The sequence below is a fragment of the Perissodus microlepis genome, chromosome 16, assembly GCF_051167445.1.
Source record: "Perissodus microlepis isolate ML-2025 ecotype Zambia chromosome 16, ASM5116744v1, whole genome shotgun sequence".
Classification (NCBI taxonomy): Eukaryota; Metazoa; Chordata; class Actinopteri; order Cichliformes; family Cichlidae; genus Perissodus; species Perissodus microlepis.
In genome coordinates, this window is record NC_140476.1 from 32,924,932 (window position 1) to 32,940,579 (window position 15,648).

Below are 15,648 nucleotides of genomic sequence, written 5' to 3' on the forward strand. Positions count from 1 at the left end.
CTTTTCCTACTCATACTGACAGACAAGTGCTTTAGACTACAAAGATGGAATTGCACCTGATTAAAAGGTATCACATGGACTCATGCAGTAAATGTTTGAATACTGTTTCTAAATGTTAAGTTAAAAAAATAATCATGCAGCAGGTCTAGAATGCCCTATATCTACCTTCATGCATGAAGAGCGTTTTGCCAGTGAAAACCTTCTCTGACACAATGATGCGTCCTGGACTGAAGTGAGGACCGTCCAAACCGCTCTCTCTGCACATCTTTGCCAACAGCTCTGATGGCTTCAAACAGTCTCTCCAGGCATTGTAACCCTCACTGACAGACAACAAGGAAGGAACAGGAAATGCTTCAGTGCGATGGATTCATAGAATGCAGAGTTGTAGATGGATATAAATGCCTGGAATTTCTACTCCTTTAGTTGAATTTGGTAGTTTAATGTAATAGAAAAAAAGTAATGTAACTATGAGGTAGGATAGTAATTTATTGAAGTGACCAAATGGAATAAATAACTCGGACTTTGATCTGAAAGAGTTCAAACGTCCAGGCTTACAGACTATACTCAGCAGGGAGTCCACAGGTGCCTCTGTGTTTGCTGTAATATCGGTTCTCAAGGTCAATGCGGGTCTCTCCAATCAGATCGTCCCCTCCCACCAGGTCGTGGTCATAGATGAACACTGACAGCAGAGACTCCTGAGGAAGTGTTGCCTGCATCTCAAAAGATCTGGAAGAAGGAGAATAGAAGAAGTCATATTTAAAATGTGAGACAATTCCTGAGAAGCTTTACCAGTTATTTACCTTCCAAAAACAGGGTTTAGCTGTTTGGGAATGTAGTTGTCTCTGTCTTTGATTTCATTTTTGCCAAGTCGTAGAACAATGTAAGGGTCCGCCTTCCCATCCGGGTCAGCTGGGTGCAGGTTAGAGGCCTGGAAAGAGAAGGGGTATCATAAAAGAACTCACAAACAAGGACTAAAAGTAGTACTTTTAAGGGCACTATTTGTAAATTATTCTGTTTAATTTCTTTTAAAACCTTCCATTATAAAATATGCTATAGTTCAAGATGTCTGCTGCTTATTCTTATTATTTCAGCTGCTCCTTTTAGAGGTCACCAAAGCATGATCAACAGGCAAGTGTAAGAGATGTTCATGCACCGGAAGGGGAGAGTACAGTCCTCCTTTAGGTAACAAGGGACTGGGAATCAGGGATTGACCTTTTGTCTGAGTGTAAATCTAGAGGAAGACTGTGCGAGAGATCCTCCCGCCCTCGCTGTGGTGTTCACAGTCAGGCTTTTGTGGTTGTCAAGTGTTGCAGTGCTTGTTTGGGCTGTAAGGACAGCCTATATTAAAGTACTGGTTGCTTATGAAAAGCTGCAGTTTGAAATGTAATTAGGTGCTTTGCTACAGCTTTTAATGAGCTTGGTGCTGAATGCTATTTGGCCTCTGAATATGAGACCAGATGGGTTTAACAAATGTGGTGACAGTTTTAACGAAGGTACTTTTGTGTAATACCAGTTTCCATCACAGAGTGGTGCAGCTAGTTAATGAGCCTAAAGGTCCTAATGTGATTGGTCACTTTCAAAACAGTGACACCACAGGCTCTGTGATGGACGGGTTCAGTGTTAAATGGAGTTAGGCTGCGGGAGTAACATAGGCGCTGTTTTAAACTGCATTTGTTTGAAAAATGAAGCTTTGAGAACAGAGCTGATGTGAGAGCCTGAATCTCTGGCATGAAAACTCAGGCTGCTGAGTTCTCCAGGAAGTTAAATTTACCTCAGGGGAATTTAATTGTGTGGCAATCAGAGATGGGCAGTCTGATTACTTTTCTCAGGTAATGAGTAAAGTAAGGGATTACTACTGCAAAAAAGTAATTAGATTACTGTCGGGTTCGCTGCTGCTGGGTGTAGTTGGTCTCGCTCTATTGTTGTGTTTTTTCTTTCTACTCTGCTGTTTTTTAACTGTTTTAATGATGTACTGGCTGCCTTGGTTTACGATCGTCTGACGCCGTTATCCATCCGTTCGTCAATGACGGCCAAAGATGTTTTTTCTTCTTCCTTTTGTGGGACTTTCCATTCTCCACACTTTCCCCCGCACTCCTTTGGTACCTTCCACCCTCTGCCTGTGACTGGATCTTCGGCCAGCGCTTTCGGCGTTCCCCGTAGACTACGGAGAAGAAGAGGAAAGAGATCGGGCATCCAGGGGAAGTTTAGGCTCCTCTGGCGGCGGGGGCTGATTGGAAAGCGATGTCGGGCGTTTTCTGTTGCCTACGCACATGACAGCTATACGGAGAGAAATCTGTCTCCCGAGGCCCTACTTGGATATAGGGGGCCCGGCTCTCCGAGGCCGTGTTGTCTCAGAAGGGTTTATCCAGACTCTCCTGCCGACTGGCCTTTCATCCCCTCGGTGAGTGGAATATATGAACGTGAAGGCTCTGATCCCGAGAATTTATGCCCTTTAATTCGAGAAACTCGAGCTTCTTCCAACAACAATGTTTTCACCCCGCTGTCTATGGCGCTCTTTAATGCCCGATCTTTGACGAATAAATCGTTTGTGCTTAACGATTTTATTGTTTCTAAAAATCTGGACTTCCTGTTCTTGACTGAGACCTGGCAACGGGGTTCGGATTATTCGTCTACTATTGAAATGTGCCCAAATGGCTTCTCTGTCATTTGCCAGCCTCGAGGATCTGGTCGTGGAGGAGGCCTCGCGGTGGCATTTCGGAGCCGGTTTAACTGCCGTTCAGTGAAAGTTGGACACTTTCTGTCTTTTGAACTGCAGCTTATCAAAATCGGAAAGAAGGATCCTTTTTACTGTGCGTTGGTTTATCGCCCTCCTGGCCCAAACAGCTCGTTTTTAGCTGAGTTTAGTGATTTTTTGTCCTCTACTATGAGGTTGTCTAAATTGCTTCTTGTGGGAGATTTTAATATACATGTTGATGATCAGTCCGACCTCTTTGCTAAGGGTTTTACCAGCATCATGGACGCTTTTCATTTTATCCAACATGTATCTGGCCCCACACATAACAAAGGCCATACACTGGACCTTGTTTTTTCTTTGGGTCTGAATATTGATTATATTTGTTCTAAGGACATTTTTATTTCTGACCATTATTGTGTCTTTTTTAATATGTCTTTTTATGAGCCTATGTCTCCTGTTCATCGGACAGTTATTTCCCGCACCTTAAACTCCTCCTCTGCACAGAAGTTCTCTGATGCTTTTAATTTAACATTATCCCCACAAAACGATGTTGATTTTTCTATAGATCTATTCAATTATCATTGTCTTTCGATCTTAGATGAAATCTGTCCGATTAAAATGAGACCTGTGCCTGTTTCCAAGTCTGTACCCTGGTTAAATGACAACATTCGTCTTATAAAACGTAATTGTCGTAAAGCTGAGCGGTTATGGAGGAAAACCCACTTAAATGTTCATCTCCTTTATTTAAAGGATCTTTTAGCCTCCTTTAACAATGCTATTAGAGTTGCGAGGGCTGCTTACTTTTCTCAGTTGGTTGCAAAGAGCAGAGGTAATCCTAAAGTTTTATTTGATACTATTACTAATATTATTACTCCTGCTCCACCTGCTGCCATTATTTCTTCTGTTGAAGATTGTGAAACTTTTCTTGCTTTCTTTTTAGAAAAAATTAGCAACATAAGGAAAAACTTGTCTTTTTCAGCGTCTGCGCTGTCAGTTCCCACTCCAGCTCGGCCTGTTGTTTTAGAAGGTTTTTCACCTGTTTCACTACCAGAGCTGGGAAAAATAGTTAGTGCAACAAAATTATCCTCTTGCTCTCTTGATTTCTTACCTGCATCATTATTCAAAAATGTCTTTTACTCTACTGGTCCCTGTATTCTTACTATAATTAATACCTCCTTGGCCTCGGGCATAGTCCCTGCCTATTTTAAAACTGCTGTTATACATCCCTTGTTAAAAAAGCCTATGCTGGACCCATCTCTCACTAGCAATTATAGACCGATCTCAAAAATTCCGTTAATTGCTAAGATTCTAGAGAAGATCGTGGCTAAGCAGCTTACAGCAGTTTTAGATAAATATAGTATTTTCGACAAATTTCAATCTGGCTTTCGTAAAGTTGATTCCACTGAAACAGCCCTTCTTAGAGTTTCTAATGACATTTTGTTACAAAGCGATGCAGGTAAATGTTCTGTTCTCTTAATGTTGGATCTTACGTCGGCCTTTGATACTGTTGACCACTATATTTTACTTAACAGGCTGAAATACTGGGTTGGTGCCTCTGGGACTGCATTGAAATGGTTCTCCTCTTATCTCTCTGAACGATATTCTTCTGTGGCAGTTTCTAAGTATAGATCATCTTCTGCGTCCTTGTCTTTTGGTGTGCCACAAGGCTCTGTGCTGGGGCCTTTATTGTTTCTAGTTTATTTACTCCCTCTCCAGCACATTTTGAGCCGTTTTGAGGATATTTGTTACCATTGTTATGCGGACGATATCCAACTCTATATATCTTTTAAACCGGAAGAGGCTTCTAAGCTGCGGCTTTTAAATGTGTGCTTGGAAACCATTAAAGGCTGGATGGCTGAAAACTTCCTCCAACTAAATGAAAATAAAACCGAAGTCCTCTTATGTGCCCCAGATAGACATATACCCAGTATAATAAATGCTCTTGGTCCTCTTTCAACGTTTGTAAAACCATCTGTCAGGAACTTAGGGATTATCCTTGATCCTGCTCTTACGTTAGATAGTCATGTTAAATCTCTTGTTCGGTCTTGCTTTTATCATTTAAGAAATATTTCTAAATTGAGCTCTATAATATCCTATACCGAACTGGAGATTGTTATTCATGCTTTTATCTCATCACGACTGGACTATTGCAATTCCCTGTTTACTTGTTTAAACAAAGGTTCTTTGGAGCGTCTGCAGATCGTTCAGAATGCTGCAGCAAGACTTTTGACGAAAGCTTCTAAATTTTCACATATAACACCGTTGCTTATGCAGTTACATTGGCTTCCTGTCGAATTTAGAGTCCATTTTAAGATTTTGGTTTTAACTTTTAAGGCTCTTCAACAACAAGCACCACCATATATTATTGAACTTTTACAGCCCTATGCCCCTAGTAGGTCTCTGAGGTCGAGTAGTCAGGGCCTACTTGTCACTCAGTATACGAGACTGAAAACTAGGGGTGATAGAGCTTTTGCTACTGTGGCCGCCAGACTGTGGAATTCCCTTCCTCAGGACTTACAATCCGCTGATTCATTGATTACTTTTAAAAAACAGCTAAAAACACATCTTTTTAAAATTGCTTTTTGCTAACTTTGTTTGTATCTTGTTTGTTTTTTTTTTTCTTTTTATAATTTGTTATATCTTGTAAAGCACTTTGTGATTTCTATCTAGAAATGTGCTATATAAATAAAATTTTACTTACTTACTTACTTACTTACTTTCCTGTAAGCATGTTGCGTTACTGCGTTACTAAACCGTGAGTGTCTGATGACAATGAGAGTACGACCATGCAGTGTTTAAAGCTTGGAAGTAATCACATTACTTTGAGTTTGATTCTGTAATAAGTGACACAAACATCAGCGTCCGCTGTTCACTCTGCGTGGGAAGAAAACTTCTTTCTACAGAGAAAAATTAAACTTCAAATCTGAGCGAGCAGCGAGCACGCTGCCACGGGAATGTGACATTCACAGAGAAACCCACGGATCTCCCCACTGACATGACCGCTGTGGGCAAACCTCCACCCGCCCCACTCCTGCTAAACAGGTGACAATAGATTTAAGAGCTGCTGAATGTTTGATTTGATTTATTTTTGCTGTGTTTTACTTGCATCTATTTGAAAGAGTGTAAACACAAAAAATTATTTTATGGAATATGCAGAAAATAGGTTTAAATGTTAGAGAATTTCTTCAAGTCAAAGACTGTTGCATATAATTACATTTTTGCTTGATGTAATGTGCATAAAGGTAAAGACTAAAACTCATGAAACAATTTTTAAAAGGAGACTTTTTCATTGGATTACATTTTAAACGATGGATTATGCAGAAAAATAGAATTGGGCTGAAAGGTCTGTTGCTTTATTACGTATTCGGGTTGTGTATCATGTTTTTTAAAAGTAACTAAGTAACTAATTACTTTTGAAAATGAGTTATCAGTAAAGTAATGGGAATACCTTTTGGAGAAGTAATCAGTAATTAGTAAGTAATTATTATTTTTAAGTAACTTGACCAATACTAATAATAATTTGCTTGTCATTATGTTTTTTCTTGCATGCGACTTTTGACATAGTTAAGTCTGCAGAAGCACTTTGAGAGCGAAGGCAGATGTGTAACTACACATTCAGGAAGTGCTTTCAATCAGGTCCACACAGGAAGGACCTAGACCAGTTTAAACCTCTAACGTTGGTGTTAGGCGATGTACTAACTACTGTATCACGTCAGCCTCACTAAACGCTGCTCTTTTTGTTTCTCAGTACAATGGAAAACTTTTCTACAACTTTCAAGTAAAACATTCCAAAGAGAACTCAGCAGAAAATTCCCATGTGAGCAGGACTCACACAGACAATGTAAACCCGTATGAGAACTTGGACTGGGCTGTTGGGAGGGATTCCTCTGTTGACTCTGAAGCTCCCAGCGTCTATTGCTTCATGCCAGTCCTCCTCCTTCTCCTCCTCAGCGAGCTTATAGAGGCAGAATCGACCCTAAGAGACAGCATGAAGATTTATGTGTAGATATGCTAGTTGTTGAGCAGTACCAAAGTAGTACCCACAAAGAACATTACTTAGTATCTCACCTTAAATTTTCCAACAAACCTCTCCTCATTTGATCCCTCTTCCTCACTGGCTTTCCCTCGGAACAACTCGTATGTTTTCACCCAGTCATCAAAGGACCCGAACTCTGACTCCAACTCCTTGTTGTACAGCTGCAGAGCCAAGATCAGAGTTACTCAAGCTTTTCTTTCTAGCATATGGTACCCCTTTTATTCTTTGGTTGGATAGTAAAAGCATAACAGGGCCCAGTAAACCTGTACAAGAATTGTATCATCTCTGAAAAAAATTACCTTGAGTGTAGCTAATTTGGTATGAGGACTGACGCTCGTTCCCTTTCCTTTCTGTTGCCTCTTCTTCTTATCTCCATCGGACTGGCTGCTGACTGATGAAATAGACAAGGCATATTTTCAAATGTGAAAACTAAAGGCCCAAACACAGCAGAAATCATATTGAAAATGTGACTATAGTATTTAACAGCAGGTAACAAAGGGAGCCACCGAGCTTAGTTAAGAAGTGCCATGCCCTGAGCTCAGAACTGTCCTATTCACCAGAAGCAACAGTTCAAAAGTTGTCTGTTATTTAACGACATTTGCAGTCATTCTCTTGCAGGGTTTTTCAGAAGAACTTGTCAAATCTTTCAAATGCTGCCATCTTAAATATCCAGTCATGCCAATCAGATCATGCAGTGAGAGGACCACATCCAGTAACATCATAAACTAGCCAAAACAGAGCTGCTAAAACCTGTCTGCAGGATCGTAGCACCAAAACCAGACAGTTCCCAGAACCTCAACTCCCAGAAAGTAAAAATGACCCTCAACCCTCGTTGTATCTTTTTTATAATCTTTGTCTCTTTTTTTGCAGATCTTAATCCTTACCCAAAGATTCTATTCCATCGCTGAGCAAGCTGTGGTACGACAAAGCTGCAATGCACAACAGTGTGTGTGGGTCAGTGGGGAGAAAAGGGTGATTATTTCTAAAACCAGTGCGTACCAATTGATATTTCCCAATTTCATGATTTTTAGGTTATCGCAGAAAACAATACTTTGACACCAAGTCTTTGACACATTAGCATTTATTTATCTTTTTATGTTATTATAAAGTATCACTAAACGATCCCCGTCTCATGGCTTAAGCTGGAATGTGAACCGTTCTCAGCTGCTGGGAGAATTTAGCTAATGCTGATACAAAGATAAGCTTCTGCCCTGAACCACAGGCAGGAAGACTGTTGGATTATGTGAAAATGATCATCCAACAAAGTTTTCCATTATAGTTTGAACAGTGTGAGGAACTGTAATAAATGTGATTAATAAATTCCAGTTGTCATGCTAGGTGTGCTAGGCCCAGTTTATGGGGCCAACCGTGTTACACTTTTGGAGCCAGAGTCTGTCCACTAGTGACTTGAGGTGGAGTTGCTGTGTTGAACTCCCACCCAGCGGACGTAACTGCAAACACAACCCCTGCCCCTGCCTGGCTGCTCCAGTTTTAATGATTTTTGCTTTTGGTTTTATCGCAACTATTTTTAAAAAGGCACACAGCTTAAAATCAGTCAAAATCAGTGTCAGCAGCTTAGCTGCAGTTCACACTTTTCATTGTTTTTAATATTTTGTTTCCCTTCAGCTCTTAGTATGGTATAACTTCGCTCTCTTCAGGATGGCTGGCTCACGGACCAACAACATTACGAACAAGAGTGGCCCACAGACCGACTGTAGCACATACTGCTTCAAGATGGTAGTGGACACCGAGTTGGGAAGAAAGAGGAGAAAAGAAACCTGTCAGATCACCATCCAGTTTGTCAACAATACAGGGGTGAAGATTTGGAAGTGTTAGGAATCCTGAGTTTGGTCTTTGGAAGATCTTACCATGGCAGATAAACAAGCCAGAGAAGCTCTGTGGTCTCAAATGCAGGAAGCAACAAAGATGAAGACGAAGGTGCACTTTTGCATTATACATGGTTCATTAACAGTCAACAGATCTCAGTGATTCAATGAGTTTAATTTGTTTAACCTCAAATTAAAAAAGTAAAAATAAATTCAGGACATTAAAAAACTACTATTTAATGCCCTAAATGAAAGTATAGAAAACATTAATTTGATGTCAACCATGAAACAAGGTATCATTACTCTGTTACCTAAACCTGGTAAAGACAAGAGCCTAGCCCTCCTCTCTGAGGTTGATTTGGGAAGATGTAAGTTATTACTGGGAGATATCATGTCAAAATGCTCTCTAGCTGCTGAGCGTTTGGTCTTGGCATGATGGAGGCACAGATGGTGGAGCAGGTGCAGGGAGCTGGAGAAACTGCTGGACTAGGCATAACGTCGAACAGAAGTGTTGGCAAACCTCCTCACGTGGTCTGGTTCCTCGCCTGCACAGCTGCTGGGTTTTTTCCCTCTCCTGTCCGGAAATGTTTCACAATTGTTGTCTGAAGGTCAAAAAATGCCCAACAGATTTACTTTCCCAAGTGGACCATTTGCTATAATGGTCTACTTGATAGTCATATTTTGTTAGAACTTTTAGGATTTTTGAGGCATTACAAATTTAAATTGAGATTAAACTGGAAACGGAGTAACCAGGCTACATAAAGAGTTCCACGACTCCACCTCAAGTCCCCACTGTGCAGTGGTGCAACATGGTAGCACCTAGAAACTGAAAATGTTGGCTTCAATTTTGTGTTCTCATTTTTTATATATGGTCCAGACACTTAAGATGGTGGGTCAAAAATACTTTTTCTCACAATCAAATCACAAGAAGAATGACTCTGAGAGTGGTTAGAGGCTATTTTCTGCACATTATTCAGTTCATACACGGCACATTTCCGAAATTGTTCCTCGTCTATTGTAGGGTAAAGATCCTACAATACTCCAGGGAAAACCTGAACACTCAGACGATCAACTATGAGCAAGTACTTGGCAACAATGGAAAAACTCTTTTCAACAGGAAGGAAGCACTGATAGAACTTTGGGAGGGGCAGCTCTGTTCTGCGACCGGTTGGGATGAGGGGAAAGAGAAGACAGCAGAGGGAGGCAGGACAAAAGGCACACTATGGGAGAGAGACAGTTTAATAATTACTAATATCGATGTAAACGTCCAGAAGTTGTCTGTAAACATGTGCAAAGTGAAAAGAGTGATCAGACCCCAACTATAAGCTTTTTTATGCAAAATCTGGATACCATTATCCTGAATCCAAACTGGGAGAGAGGAGAGGTATCTTATAAGATTGAGTTTTTACCCAATTTAATGATTTCAGATTTTTCAATTTTCCCAAATTTTGGAAACTGTGTCACTCACACCTTGCAAAATAGGGAGCCAGTCCTCTAATACTGACCCTTGACCCTGAACAAAACACAAGCAGCTGCTCAAAAAGCACTGATCATATGTACCTTTGGAGACCTCAGAAAATAGAGAGTTGTCCCGTCGTTTGATCTGGAACATAATCAGGGAAGCATATGTTGAAAATTACTTAAATAATTGTTTGATCTTTTTAGACAACAGCCCAGCAATCTTAGATACCTCTCTCTCTACTGAGGCGTAGTATTTGGACCACCAGTCGATGACACTCTCAGCTGATTCATCTGCGATAGTCCGCTTCCTGCGTTTGGTGGAACGACTACGAGTGGACTTTGCCCTGCTCTCCTGGATTTAAAACATGTATACACATTTGAAAAATGTATAGAGAGCAGTTTATGTGACTGACAGAAACATTTTTTATTGTGTGAACTAACTATCATCTTCTTCTTCCTGGCTTCTTGCTTAGGAATGGGTGGAGCAGGTGGTGGAGCGGGTGGTAGGGGTTCATCCTCTACAGTGATCCGGAAATCTTGGTTAGTCACTGCTACAGCCGAACTAGTCTCTGGAGAATCCTGTGACCGTCCTGGTGGACAAGAGGCAGCTTTTAGGATGCTGTCATGTGAACCTACTATTGGAAATATCCTCAAAAGAAAATCTTTGTGGAAGGAACATGCAGGAGGGAATCGGACAAACGGCACATTGACACATCAGGTAATTCAGTCTGTCTAGGTTGACCAAAAAGGGTATTTCTATTACGTGAACCACAGTCTAATTGTCCTTTAATTAAATATGAATTAAGTAATTATTCATTAAGCAAGTTGTTAATCTAGCACAGTCCTTATGCGTGCTTTGTACAAGAATGGTCAGTTCTACAGGAAAATGTAGTGGCTGCTTTTGACCCTCTACAGCCATCAGTGAAAATAATTGCAATGCCATTGTTGTTGTTGTTGTTGTTTTTACCTCTTTATAGTCATTTTGTGGTTCATTTGTATTCTTTATGTACTTTTGTGTCAGGTGATCTTTTCCAAAGTCTCAGCAAAATACCATCCTCTGCAAGACTGCCATTGTTCTCCATAATGCATATGGATCATAACTAGTTGATATAATATGCATGTCAAATAATTATGTAATGAACAAATACACACACTAGCATTACCCTCAGCACTGTGTGGCTCTACTGTCATGGTAGGTCCAGGGGTGCTGATGTCTTTGGGTGGTTTGTGTGTCTGTATGGGTGCAGGAAGGGCTGGAAGTGGAATCGGTTTGAAAGCTTTGAGGTTGTTGATGATGTGGTTCCCAACAAGCGTACTGCGACCAAAAGCACGCCAGTCAACAACCGTGATACTGAGCGGAGGATGGAGATGTTCATTTTCTGGTAACTCCTACAGAACAGTAACAGAGTACAGGTTTTTAAGTTGTACACAGTTCCACGGTTGTGTTTTTCACAAATTCAGTCAATGCAGAAATAGGTCAGTATTTCCTCATCACAGCTGATTCAGTTCTATTTACAGACCACCAAGTCACACCACCTGGCACCTCAAGACACTTTATATTGGTAAATACCTTTCAACAATAGAGAGAAAACCCAAGCAGTCCTGTCGTGGTCTCTGGCTCCAGGGTTTGAGATTTGAGGTTTCTTCTGTATTTTAGACCATTGTGGTTCTTTATTATGTACTGTTGAAATTTAACCTTGTGTTTATGTGCTTGCTCATAGGGAGTCGTTTGTTGGGGTTTTCACTCTATTGTGTAGTTTCTTTCCTTACAATAAAAGTGCCTTGATGTGATTGTTGTTATATACATAACATAAATAAAACTGAATTGAATTGAATTTCTTGTATTTGTGCCTTTAATTCCTTGCTTAGTTGACAACAGGTTTGTTCAGCCTCTTTTGGATTCTGCTCCTCCAACCTCATCTCTTATCTTCTGTTTCTGAGCTACTTCAGCGTTAACCCTGAGTTTTCTGTACGAAAGTTTTCTAATAGTGTCTACTGTCTTTGTTTCCCAAATGAGCATCAGTAATAAATAAATAATATAGATTTTTAGACCCAACTTTATTGTGGCTGTGGTGTTCGTGGTCAGAGTTACATTACATAAAGCAGGGGTGGGCAACTCCAGGCCTCGAGTGCCGGTGTCCTGCAGGATTTAGACATTACCCTGGGTCAACACACCTGAATCAAATGATTAGTTATTTAAGAAACACAAGTATTTGTACTTCTTCTTAAGTACACAATGGCTTTAATTTTGCCCCCTCTGTTAATCAGTGAAGCCATGAGACATGAGCCTGAGACATGTCTTAGGTTTTAGAGATCTTAAACATTAGATTTTAGTTTTGGGAGGATGAGACATTTTTAATGTAGTAAGCAGACTGTGTCTGGAAAAATGAAGCGATTATGAACAGATCCAGACAGCATGAGCTGGGAAATGAACTCTGGGCCTGATCCAATCTGAATCTGTTTAATTAGTTTTTTCTAAAAACACAACAATAAAAAGAAAACTCTTTAGAATAGAGGCTCCAAATTTAATCCTATTACTAAAACATCTTATAATAATATTATTATTAGTATTATTGTTATTATTAGCTATGTATGTGGCTACATTAAGGGCTACATATACAGCAGGGCATTTTAGTCATACAGCCACATCATGTGGAAATAATCACAGATACCTGAGAACGTACGGTTACTCTGTAACCTTGGTTCTCTGAGTAACAGAGTCTTCACTCCTACATATTCCATATGTATGGGATAAGTGCAGATCAAATGATCACGGTTTCAGGTCGCGCAGCTGTTTTATAGGTAAGCTGTGGGCGTGGCCAGGCCAGCCAGAGTGTCTTAAAGAAGTATCCACATGCCAGGACCCAGGGGGGGTCCTACCCCATACATACGGAATATGTAACAGGGTGGAGGGATCTCGATATAACAGAGAATATGTTTAACCCTCTCAGGCTCAAATTAAACTTTTTGTTGCTAATGCACAACCAAGTCCTGCAGTGGTACTTCTGAGTAAAAAAAACTCATACAATATGTATGTGGGGTAATCAGGTTGTTAGTTTTTAACTGTTGCCTCGAGAGGGTTAATAAGAACATGGGGGTGTCTGCGGAAAACAAGTTGATTTCCATTTTGTATGAAGTCTTGAATTTGTCCTGATGCAGTGAATGTGGAAAGTCTTGTGATTTCTAGGATGTTATAATTTCAAAAAGCTGCAGCTATAAAACGTGAAAATGATCATGGATTCACTTGAAGACAGCTTGAACATGAATATATGACGGTTGATAACGGCTTGGTTGTTATTTTCTTAGATATGGGTAAATGTTCCTATATATCAGTGTATATTGTCAGGCAGGCAGGATTGGACCTAAATGCTAAACTTTATTAACAGAGAGGCAAAGGGCAATACGAAACTATACTGGGACAAACTAAAACTAACTCACAAGGAGGCACGGGTAAACCACGGGGAAATGCACACAACACTGAGGGACGACACGACACAGAACAGAGGGAGATTCTGACATAAATACACAGAAGGTAATGAGGGATGTGGGAACACACGGGGAGCACAGCTGAGGACAATTACGCATAACGAGACAGGAAGGACACGGAACTGAAAATACTGACCCAGTACGCGGACCTTAAACGTAGCACAGGAAGAACACAGAGATGCAGAGAGAGAGGGCACAGAGATAACGGGCTGGGGAAACATGGAATAAAACACAAGGGGAAACAAGGCGCAGGAACTCAGAGCTATATGAACACAGATACACAGAGGAAGATACAGGAGCAAAGACACGGGGAGATCTAGCAACCAAAAGCTAAACATAACCACCTAGGGACAAGGACTGTAAACTAACAAGGTGGACTCAATACAAAATGACAAAACACAAGAAAAACCGCTGGGTCATAAGACCCGGGATCGTGCCATATATGTCGCATTTCCCTTTTAGTTTTTGCAAGACTTTAAAGACTTTAAAGGGTCGTGTGCTAAATAAAGAAATCTTGTGGAATTCTGTGATAGAAATTAAAAGTAGCCGTGAGATCGAGTAGAACTAAGACTGAAAGTCTTTCTCAATGACTGCATGACAGGTTCTGAGATGGTTACATATCACAAGTACAGTCAGTTGATTATTAAGTATTAATTCAGTTATATATTTTGTCCAAATATTTTGGAAAAAAAAGTTTACAACTACGACTACATTATTTTTTCTTAAGTAGTTGTGTGATTTTAGAAAAATGCCAGTCTCTAAAGAGCTGTTGATGGTTACTTAATGAAATAACTTTTTTACCAAATTGTGTTCTGATTTTAGAAAAAATGTTTGCATGGTACATGTGTGCACTCGAGACTTGGCTCCAAAACTTGGACCATGTGTCCTCTTTGTGAACGGAAATAACACGACTTGAATCTGTCAGAAGTTAATTCTCCAGGATTCGGTAGAGGTCACAAACTTGACCTTCCAGCTGAGCTACTTTCTGACTGTGGCATTGGTAGCAGCACTTGGGTCTCACCTGTGTTTACTGTGAAGGTAGTAATGCACGTTAAGTAATTACAGAGTTATTAAAAAAAAATAAAGTAAGCAGTGAGTAAAACAATATGATATTAAATGTACAGCAGTCAACCAGATCATGTTGTGTAGTAATGACGTCAAACAGTTTTGTATCTTGTGCTATATTTGCTGATATAAACTGAGATACTATAACCCACACTACACTGTACTGTTTAAAATGGATCGAATTCCTAATTAGTTTACTGAATAATACTGAAAGTCTGAACTTCAATCACATCTTGATTATTTGAAAATCATTGATGCAAAATGAAAATCAGTAGCAGCCCTGGGTATTGGCTGGGCTCCAGTTTTAAAATGTTAGAAATCTGTTTGTCTTACCAGCTCTATGGCATCAACGAGTGTGGTGAAGTTTGGGTTGGACTTGTACTTCTGAATAACAGAAGAGCGTAACGTCTTACCAGCACACTCTATAATGACCTAGAGAAAGACAGATATTAATTAAGCATATTGTGATCCTGGACACCAGCATATCAGGTCCTAGAGAGAACACAGGTACATTGTAAAGATTGTGTTTGTACCTGTGGCCTATCCACAGACAGAAGTTGGACTTTCTTCAGTTCCCTCAGACCCCAGAATAATACCTATTGAAAAAAATACAGTTTTTATATATTTATTTGGGGGGGGGGGGGTGAGAAAAAAGATAGGGTTACTAGTCTCAAATCCAGACATGTGCACACATTCATGTACTCAAACCTCTAGTCTGTAGGTGCTGAGGACAGGCCTGATATATGCAGGAACTGTGTAGATGCCTCCATCTTGTTCCTCTAAGTCTGGCAGACTCTGCTGTTCAGAGTGTGAGATCTACATAATCATAATAAGATAAGATTTCAGTCAGGAGTCACTCATGCAATATTATGATGGAGCATGTATGGTTATTTAAAAGACTGACCTGCAGCAATTCAAATGCAGCCAGCAATTCTCCCCCTGGCTGGCTGCCACAGTGCAGAGCGTTGTACTGGAGAGTTGGAGGTGTGTAGGGAGCAGAGGATAGACAGACCTCAGGCACTGCCACTGTGGCACCCAGATACTCAGCCTTTCCCTGCACACACCAGAGTGAGCTCAGA

The 15,648-nt window shown here is 40.4% G+C and overlaps 2 protein-coding genes across 3 annotated transcripts in view; one reads left to right on the forward strand and one right to left on the reverse strand.

The window, feature by feature from the left end:
- Positions 1 to 15,648, reverse strand: part of fer1l6 (fer-1 like family member 6) — a 52,813-nt gene that overhangs the window by 4,301 nt on the left and 32,864 nt on the right. Inside the window, exons 24-38 of one of the 2 annotated variants that reach the window (XM_084954718.1) lie at positions 15,474 to 15,623; positions 15,278 to 15,385; positions 15,103 to 15,165; positions 14,903 to 15,001; positions 11,182 to 11,407; positions 10,460 to 10,608; positions 10,248 to 10,370; positions 10,118 to 10,160; positions 7,616 to 7,660; positions 7,031 to 7,122; positions 6,764 to 6,892; positions 6,528 to 6,671; positions 801 to 928; positions 556 to 726; positions 166 to 320 (exon numbers count right to left, since the gene is read on the reverse strand). In XM_084954718.1, the coding sequence (XP_084810844.1) occupies positions 166 to 320; positions 556 to 726; positions 801 to 928; positions 6,528 to 6,671; positions 6,764 to 6,892; positions 7,031 to 7,122; positions 7,616 to 7,660; positions 10,118 to 10,160; positions 10,248 to 10,370; positions 10,460 to 10,608; positions 11,182 to 11,407; positions 14,903 to 15,001; positions 15,103 to 15,165; positions 15,278 to 15,385; positions 15,474 to 15,623 (1,825 nt within the window). The remainder of the gene's footprint in view (positions 1 to 165; positions 321 to 555; positions 727 to 800; positions 929 to 6,527; positions 6,672 to 6,763; positions 6,893 to 7,030; positions 7,123 to 7,615; positions 7,661 to 10,117; positions 10,161 to 10,247; positions 10,371 to 10,459; positions 10,609 to 11,181; positions 11,408 to 14,902; positions 15,002 to 15,102; positions 15,166 to 15,277; positions 15,386 to 15,473; positions 15,624 to 15,648) is intronic. The other variant, XM_084954720.1, reaches the window with a different exon arrangement.
- On the forward strand, positions 870 to 3,182 carry LOC146371265 (uncharacterized). Its single transcript, XM_084908869.1, has 2 exons — positions 870 to 3,001; positions 3,165 to 3,182. The coding sequence occupies exons 1-2, from the start codon at positions 2,024 to 2,026 to the stop codon at positions 3,180 to 3,182; spliced, it is 996 nt and encodes a 331-aa protein (XP_084764995.1). The 5' UTR covers positions 870 to 2,023.

Bases quoted from the DNA above. Each gene is read 5' to 3' on its own strand.
- LOC146371265 (XM_084908869.1), top strand. From the start codon at position 2,024: ATGACGGCCAAAGATGTTTTTTCTTCTTCCTTTTGTGGGACTTTCCAT.